Source organism: Abrus precatorius, unplaced genomic scaffold, assembly GCF_003935025.1.
Source record: "Abrus precatorius isolate BTA unplaced genomic scaffold, Abrus_2018 Scaffold2, whole genome shotgun sequence".
Lineage (NCBI taxonomy): Eukaryota > Viridiplantae > Streptophyta > Magnoliopsida > Fabales > Fabaceae > Abrus > Abrus precatorius.
The window spans coordinates 17,699,019-17,708,700 of record NW_020874362.1 but is presented as its reverse complement, the minus strand read 5'-3'; the positions used below and the strand labels follow the sequence as shown (position 1 = coordinate 17,708,700).

The 9,682-nt window shown below is 29.7% G+C and overlaps 1 protein-coding gene across 1 annotated transcript; it reads right to left on the bottom strand.

The window, feature by feature from the left end:
* Positions 1–8,985: 8,985 nt before the first annotated feature.
* Positions 8,986–9,480, bottom strand: LOC113860166. Its single transcript, XM_027492833.1, has one exon. It carries the CDS (start codon positions 9,469–9,471, stop codon positions 8,986–8,988), a length of 486 nt encoding a protein of 161 aa, XP_027348634.1. The 5' UTR covers positions 9,472–9,480.
* Positions 9,481–9,682: the final 202 nt, after the last annotated feature.

The following is a 9,682-nucleotide window of genomic DNA, read 5'->3' as shown; positions in this document are numbered from 1 at the left end:
TTATTTCTATGGTATCTAAGTTGGATTCATGATCTTCTTTTTGATTGAAATTATTTTGGAGTCAAAATGAATTTCTAAAGTATTTTTGAAGATGTATGAAAGAAACTTCTAAAAAGAAATGGATTAAAAATAGAAAGTGACCATGATGAAAACCCTTGAACTTTTGGACATATTTGGACCTATGGACTACATGGACAAATGATGAGAACAAACTTTGAAAAATAAATTTGAAAGATTGAACCTAAAAATGAAAAAATGTCATGGACTTGGACCAAAAATACCTTGAAAATGCAAGACACTTAACCACATGTGTGGTAGGGCCATGAAAATGATTTGGCCCATATTTGAATATAAGTTAATGACCTTGAACACATGGGAGACATACTAGACAATTTGAAACTTACCAAAATTGGATACAAGAACCTTTTTACAATTAATGTAAAATATAAAGATTAAAGTATAAATAATGTAAAATATGAGAAAATCTTTGAAAATATTTTTTTAGTATTTTATTCATGAATATAGTTAAATTTTGAGAATTTTCCCCCTGGTTTACTTTATTTGGATTTATATTTAATTAGTTATGGGTTTTCTAAATTTTTGTTGCATGAAATTGGTATTATGAGAGCAGTATAATTTGTTTTATTTTCAGCTTACTATATCTTTGTAGCGTTATTTTATTGATATTTTTGTATGAAAATAGACTTCTAATGGATCTAGGCTCACTGGTCTCACTTGATTTGGAATTGAAATAAAATAGCTATGAATTTTTGAATATTCTGTTATGTGTAAATGTTTTCCTAATAACAACATACTTTAAATCATTTTCGTCTTAGAATTCAAGTATGATTGTATTTTATTTATATTTTTGTATGAAATTAAAATTCATAAGGAAACTATGATTATAAAGTTTGATCAATTTGGAGTTAAAATAAATTACTTATGATTTTCTCAAGGTGTTGTATGACAGTAATATTTTGTGCATGTTACTGAGAAACCTATTTTCATTTTAAAATTTATAAGTGGTGTTATTTTATTAGTATTTTTGTATGAAAATAGACACTATAAGGGAAATATTCTCACTAGTTTGATAAATTTGACTTAAAATAAAATAGTTATAATTTTTTTATTTAACTGATTCTGAGATGTTATTGTGAGTGACAAATAATGTTTAGGACTTATTCTGGAATATGAAAGTTATAAATTTTTACTTATATTTTTCTGTGAAACTAGATAACTAAGGTGAAAGAATGTCATTGATTTCATGAGTTTTGGTGATGAATTGAATAGTTTATGATTTTTCTAATATGTTATTGTTAAATTATGCTATTCTATGACATGTACTGAGAAATTAAAGCATAAATTGATGTTTATGAATAGTTTGATTTTGAAAGTTTTTTTACATGAAATTAGACATGTTAAGGAGAATAACCTCACTCATTTAATATGTTTTGGATGAGAAATGAATTTATTATGAATTTTCTAATGTGTTGGCTGTTTAGTGAATTAATCTGAGAACAACAGAGATAAATTGAAGTTTAATGAATTCTCTGAAAGTGTTTGAATTTTGATTGTAATTTTATATTATAGTAGACATTTAAAGGAAGTAAACCTTGGTGATTTCATGATGTTTAGACTTGTTGATAAGTTTGTAATTAAACCCTTTTTTACAATCCATGTATTTATGTTTGGCCTTTATTTTATTTGGATTTTACATTGATTTCTATATTAATTATGCAGTTTAGTATAAAGAGGCCACAAGTGCATTTTGGGGTGCATTTTAGGCCCAAATTGATGAAAAATTAGGACTTCGTAGCAGTCAGCAAGCACGTGAGTGTTTCGAGTCCAATTAATGAAGAACTTTTAGGGTTTTCAAACTCTATTAAAGAGAGACTTCAAGCACCAAGTTAGACATCTTTTTTTTTCTTTTCGATACACCTTTCATCTTGTCTCTCTTGCACAGGATCATTAACATACCTTGATGGGACTTGGAGCTTTGAGTGACCGTACTTGAAGACCAAGAAATCATCTCTTTCTAGTTTGCTTTTCTCTATAACTCTGTTTACGATTATTTTAGTTCTTCTCTTTAGTGTGAGTAACTAAGTCTATAGCTAGGATTATAGAAACTATTGTTCATGAATTTATGAGATTTTGAAGTTTGAATCTATGTTTGGTTTCTATTTAGCTTTTATCCTATTACACATAATTATAATCCTAATTAATTATATCGTCAGGCGACCGTACCTCGATTAGTTAATAGATTTATAGAATAAAATGAGACAAAGGATCAAACCAATCTTTCTCTTTTAATTATTATTAAATTAACAAGTTCATAGGTGCTTTATACTTTCTTTAATTGATGTCTTACATGATTATTGAGGATATTAATTTAGAGAAAAGAATATTAGTATTGCATGATCATTGGGTATTAATAGTATTTGTATGAATGATTGATGATCATAAGGAAATCAAACTTAGAGTTAAACAGAAAAATAACATAAAGGATTGAATGAGAAAATCAATAGACCCTAAGTTCCTCCCTTATAAGTTCAATCAAGATGTGTGTTGTGTTATTTGCTTCATGAAATCTGGAAATTTCTTATTGTTAGTCATGTCCATGTGATTGATTGTTTTCTTAAAATAGAGATGTTATAATGTACTTGTTGGACAATTAATGGCTATGAAATTGCTGTGTTTATTTTTGTGATTGTGAAAAAGGTTGAATATGCCACAATTTAGGCGAGAAGCAAATAGTGTTGGTCTGACCACAGGAGATAGGAGAATGCCCAAGACTTACAAGGGGCCAAGTCTAGCCTATCCTGACAGATATTAGAGCATACTAAGATTAGTTTGAGTGCAGGCTACTAGTAGTGATCATAAAATGAAAATTATGCACTTATGTTCTGTCTCCGGTAAAAGGAAAAGATGTACTTATGACACTAGCTGGATTGCGACACAAAACTCTCAATCTTAACATGAAAATAAAATATTGGATAATTAATTAATTACTCTATTGACAACTCACAAACAAAAGACATTGAATGATTGTTTCTCGATACTTGAATGTTGTTTTGTTCATTTAAGCTTAAGTATTGTTTGATGCTTGAATGTTATTTTGTTCATTTAAATATGTGTATTGTTGAAGCTTGGTACTGATTGATGCTTGAATGTTGTTTCATTCATTTAAGCATAAATATTGTTGATGCTTGGTATTGTTGATGCCTGAATGATGTTTTATTCATTTAAACATGAGTATTGCCTATCATTAGATTGTTTATGAATGTTTGTACTCACCCTTATCTTTTTCTGTGATGTCTAGTATATATATATATATATATGGCTACAGAATGAGTGGAAGTGCACCAATCACCCCTACGCGCACCTTGACCTTTAGTACAGGAGCTGGGGAATGAAGTTCCAATGACTCTAATCAAACTATCATTTCCTATGGTTTTATTATATCAACTATGATTATTGTTAATAACCCTTATGTTAATCCTACTATTATACATAGAGAAGTTAGAGTGGAGGTACCTTATCCTCTCTACTATGCAGTTGCATATAAAGATGTCAAAACGGGCGGCCTAGCTGGGCCCGATATGGGTAACGGGCTCAAACGGGTCGAACTTAATTAGCCAAGGTAAAAATGGGCATATATTTTTATTGCCTAAGCCTTTATACGGGCTACGGGCTTTTATGGGCCGGCCTGACAACTCGAATAAATTTTTTTTTTCTTATTTTTGTAACATGCCATTTTTTTTACTGTTTTATAACAATAAATCATTGTTTTTATTGTTGTTTTTAGTGTTTGTAGCAGGCCATTTTAAGCTATTTTTGCAAGAACTTAATAAATCACTCTTTTTTTTGTCTAATTTTTATATTAGACCATTTATTTGATTTTTTTTAAAATGTAAAAAGCCACTATTTCTTTTTTTCTATTGCTTTTGTAACAGCCAATTTTTTATTTTATACACACAGTAAGTCCACAAAAATATAAATAAGTTCATAATTAAACAAATTTCTTACAACAAAAAGTTCATACACATAAAAAGTCCACAAAAATATAAAACAAGTTCACAAAGATTAAAAAAGTCCATCAAAGATTTAAATATCAAAATTTAAGAACATGAAACTTCTTGAGAAAGCTTAGAATCATCAAGAGTAATAATCTTCTTTCCATTAACATATATTTTAGGGTTTTAAAACTAAAATATATTCCCTTCCAAACTCCTTAAAACTCAGAATTTAATCATATATATATATATATATATATATATATGGGCTGCCCGAACCTGCATGAGCTAACCCAGTTAAAGCCCTATCGAGTATCGGGCTTATTTGGACCGGGCTAAAATAGCCTAAGGTAATTTTGGATCTTATTTTTTATAGCTTAAACTCGCCCATTTAATTAGTTTTTTTGGCCCAATCTATCGGGCCAGCCCATTTTGCCGGCTCTAGCTGCATACCTTGGCATTGATCTTGATCCTCCTCTGAATGGATTGGATGATTGAGGAAGGAGTCAAGAGGAGAGAAGAAGTCTATCTTATTTATGTATTTTGTTTTGTATGCTTCCCTAACTATTATGTTACCCTGTAATGTTTAATAGTTTAATAATTTGGGAACAATTTAGATGGTATGTAATATTATGTTATGCACTTTGAACCTTATGCCTTATGGCATAACTTTATCGATTTATATATATTAAGTATGTTGGTGTGTACTTTATTTGGGATAAAGTAGTTGAAAAATATTTTGTATCCCTTTCTCACCATGAGAAATGGGATGACATTGAGAAATACCTATTAAAAGTAGGGACGTCTCAGCTATCCTGAGAAATCAAAGGGGTACAGATTCTATTGTCTTAACCTCAATGTGAGAATGTTGAGTCTGGTAATGTTCGGTTCATTGAAAATGGTCAATTTAGTGGGAGTAATGAATCATGAAAGGTGAAAATTAAAGAGACACACATGAAAACTTCTATACCTTGTATCTGTTCTCAATTTGTTGTTCATCTTGTTGTATCATAGTTACATAACATACCAAGACAACAATATTCCAAACCACAAGAACAACATATAAATAATGAGCCAACTAATGATGTACAAGTCACAAATGAGCAAATGGTAGATGAACCATAAGAGATAACATTAAAGAGGTTTGCAAGACAGAAAATACACATTATTTTAGATTATTACATAGTTTACTCACTTGAATATGAATGCGACTTAAGTAATGATGAGAGGATCTAGTCTCATTTTAGCAAGCCATAGAATGTAACAATTCTGAAATAGTGATTGAATGTCATGAAAGAAGAGTTAAAATCAATAGATGATAACAAGGTGTGGGAACTAGTCAAATTGCTTGAAGGTTCAAAATAAGTCAATTGTAAATGAGTCTTTAAGACAAAATGAGACTCAAAAGGCAACATTGAAAGGTGTAAGGCTAGACTTGTTACTAAAAGTTACACTAAAAAGGATGACATTGACTATAAAGAGACATTCTTTCTAATTTCAAAGAATGACTCTTTAAAAATTGTTATGGCTTTTGTGACTCATTATGACCTAAAGCTTCACCAAATAGATGCAAAAACTGTCTTTCTAAATGGTGATGTTCATGGGCAAGTGTACCCATGAAAAAGTAATAAAGGGTTTTTGAAAAGGGTTCCCAAGTTATCGTCCCACAGAGATTATTTTCAAGTACCAAGAATAGCTTGATTCGATTGTTTAAACGTAACGAGATTGTAAAATACCAAAATCAGAGCTTAATGTTAACAATAAATTAAAAGAACAGTAATACAATGTATGAGAGAGATCAGATGAGATGAGCCTAGGACTTATGGGTTCACCTACTATACTTCTTTATGTTCTAATTAATTTAATCCTGATATTGATATTCAAATACTTGCCAACCACTCATAATTAGTTCTATTAACACACAATGATTATGTAATGTCAATATTCTTTTCCCTGAACAAACACCTTCAATGATCATGCAAGATAGTTGGTCGAGAAAGTATGAAGACCCTATGAGTTTGTTAATTTAATAACGATTGAAAGAAATGAATTAAGTGTGATTAACATAATCTCCTTGTCTCGTTTTATCCTATAGTTCTGTTAATTATATGTGGTACGATCACCTATAATGCAACTAATTATGGAATGTTAAGGGTGACCAAATTTTAACATACACAATATAATCCAATAGAATAAGAACCAAACATTAAAGGAAAACTAATACCAAACATTAAAGTAAAAATCATACAAAGTTTGCAGTAGGATCCATCATAACCCTAGCTGTGGGTTTAGTTACTCATAACAAAATAAACCACGAAGAACATGATAAATAAACTCATAACCACAAAGAAAAACTCAAACAAAAGAAACCAAGAAAGGTAAAAAATGAAGAAAGTTATCGTTCTCAGAAGGGCGTTCAATCACTTGCTTGGACCCCAAGGGGAAGCTCGTTGTCCTGCCAATGGTCTCTAATGACTCTCAAAGATGAGTTTGGATAGAACTAAGAAGGGGAAAAAGGTGTGTAGAGAAGTGGAAGTGTCTCTAGTGTGGAGCATAAGGTCTCTTTATATAGGCTGTGTCATGAGTTTCCAGTCAGTTGAACTCTATCTTTTCAAATCGGTTTTATCCACAATCAGAATCGCTTCAAATCTATGTTTAAATTTTAAATTCAAAATTCAAACTCAACTTCACATAACACTGTCAAGGACTAAAAGTATCTAATTTTTATCTAAAATATCTCCATAATACACTAATGATAACTTTCAGCTAAACTGTAACAATTAAAAATATAATTAGTGTAAATATATATGAAATAGGGTTTAAGTGTATAAATATAAGTCATAAAATATATCAAAATATGAACTTATTAAGTAACTTAGAAGAAAAAATTTATATGTACCAATCAAATGGTTTCTTAACCACAGAAAAAGAAAATTTAGTGTATAAGTTAAAAAAATCAATATATAAGTTGAAGCAAGCTTCCAGACAATAGTATCTTAAATTCTATAATACTATAATGTCATATAATTTCATAAGAAACACTGTTGACCAATGTATCTATATGAAGTGTTTGTTAAAGGTTACACACAAGTTTTATTAGAGAATATTGTCGAATATAATTTATTTTAAAAAATTGAAACACATGATATCTTTTTGTTCAGGTAAAAATTTTTTTAGTATATTTACATTCATAATTTTAAATTAATTTTACTTTACCATTTAAATAATAATACCTAAATTTGAATAACTCATAATTTTATGTAATGTTTATCATTTAAAAATATGAAGAACGACTAAAACAAAATGATAAAGGATAATTATGATATTAAACATAAATATTAAATTTATTTTAACATAAATTTAAAACTTTTCAAGAACTCATTTACATTTTAAAAACTTACGAAGTTACCTGTGTTGCATTATGTTATAGGTAAATAATCTTGATCAATGAATTATTTTATTACTTTATCAATAGTTAATATAATATGGAGCATGGAAGCACTTATTTTATCAAGTAGCATTGCAGAAGTAACTCAAGAATATGAATTATAATATATCTACCTAAATGCGTATAAGCGCCATTCTTATACCTAACTCATTAGTTGAGTTTTTATTACAAATGAAAAACAAAAAAAGTAACATCCAAAAACACAAAGATTGTGTTCCGTAATTAATTAATAACAAAACAATAAAAAAAATAATGTTTTGTTAAGAAATTATAGAAAAATAACGGACCATTTGTTTAAAAAATACTTTCTATTTTCACTGATACATTGTTTTTATTTTAATACTTGTATAGAAAACAGCGAAAACATTTTTATTAGCTTTGCTATTTTAATTATAAAATGTTAAAAATAAAATTTTTTATATTAAAAAATATTAACTTCAATTTTTATAGTAGTTAATTTAAGTATCTAAAAATAGTAAAATTTAATATATATATATATATATATATATATATTTTTTATAACTTCAATATAATAAACTTGTTTTTTAATATATTTTTTTTAATTTTTTTATGCTGAAACTTAGTTCTAAAAATTGAGACTAAAAATATCTTAAATTTATTAATTTTTATAAAACCAAACGCCCTTAAATATTTTTCAAAAAAGTTACTCAAAGCACACCGCAAGACGGGAAGCTCACGTGGCGAAGAAGACGTGATCATGGTGTCAAACCAAAAAGAGCCATTTGAACTATGTGCCAAGGTAAATGAGTTATTTGAATCTTAACTTTAAGATTTGAAAGAGAGTGGCTTTTCAGGCTCTAACTTGCTGCAAGCTTTAGAAGCGTTTACCTTTACAATTAAAGAATTTAGTGCTTTACTCCTTTATCAATGCTAGAAATAGTACCTCATTGTTGTGTTCTACATACAAAATTATTTTTAATTTGCCTATCTCATCTTTCTCTTTGAAAATAGCCTTTCCTATCCTAAAGTGCAGCTCAAACGGAAGAAACATCTTTCCAATTTCAGATTATATGAAGATAAACTTTATAAAAGCATTTATTATCAATCCAAAATTGTGGGATGCTATTGACAGTAATTTATTCAGTTTTGAAGGTAGTACAAGGAATGATAGAAATTACAATCTGCAATTTAACGGTGACCTTTATGTACCCAAACAATAAAAAAGGGTGAGCTTTGTCTAAAGGGTTTCTAAATATGGTCAATAACCTGAACTTAGCTTGGTTTTCAGGCAATTCTTAAAGATGGGAAGCCAAACTAGTCAGAACAAAAAGTGTAATGTGTATAGAGGAACACATGCGACTTGTAACACTGAATCGAAGAAATATTCTTTATAATTTATATTCACTATTTACACAGACATTAGGATGTGAAGAGGCACAATTAGCCCACTTGGCTCCTCATGATGGATTAAAAGTTAAAACCCTTTCTAACTAAGAAAAATCAATCTTCATAAATCAATCTTAACCAGAATCTCAATTGCCTGATTGACAAATAATTACACAATTACCTCCCTCTTTTTCTAGATTTCCCTTGGGAATTGTTGATGGAGAAGAGCTTCTTCATGACCTTGACAATGACCACCATACCAGGCTTGTTCTTGGTAGGAATTAATGCACTATTATTGGTCTTGGCAACAGTTAATGGGGGAGCACATCTAAATTCAACCACTTCCCTTGAAGAAGAGGTAGCAGATCCTGTTGTTGTAGACAACTCCTCATTGAAATCCTCCCACAACAAGTCCATTCTGTCCAACTCCTCCTCATAATCATTGCATAGTCCAATTCTTTTCCTACAATTTTCAACATATGAAAAGCTCTTTCTCCGGGCCTCAGCTGCTAGTTTTGCACCCATGCACTCACTTTCTTCTCCTTTCTTTTCTTGGTAGGGATTAGGAGAGGCTGCTGGTGACAGATTCCAAAGAGGTGGAGAATCAATGTTGTGTGCACAAGTATCAGTGATTCTTGGGAAGCTGAACTCCTCTGTATCCATGGTTTGGCTAATCACCACTTTGTATACAATATTAGAGAGATGCAAAAAATTGCGTGTCTTTGGGTTAGGTTTGGGAGGGTGGGCCTAGAAGTTGTTTTTAAGAGGGTTTTAGTTCAACTGCTAAAAAATCATACACTTTCTTATTCCCTACAAACTAAGAATGATGTCTAGAAGAAAGTTATTAATACATTATTTAAACCAGAGAATTTAG

What these genes read in the sequence shown, in the direction of transcription:
- LOC113860166 (XM_027492833.1), bottom strand. Translation starts at nt 9,471, where the DNA reads ATGGATACAGAGGAGTTCAGCTTCCCAAGAATCACTGATACTTGTGCA.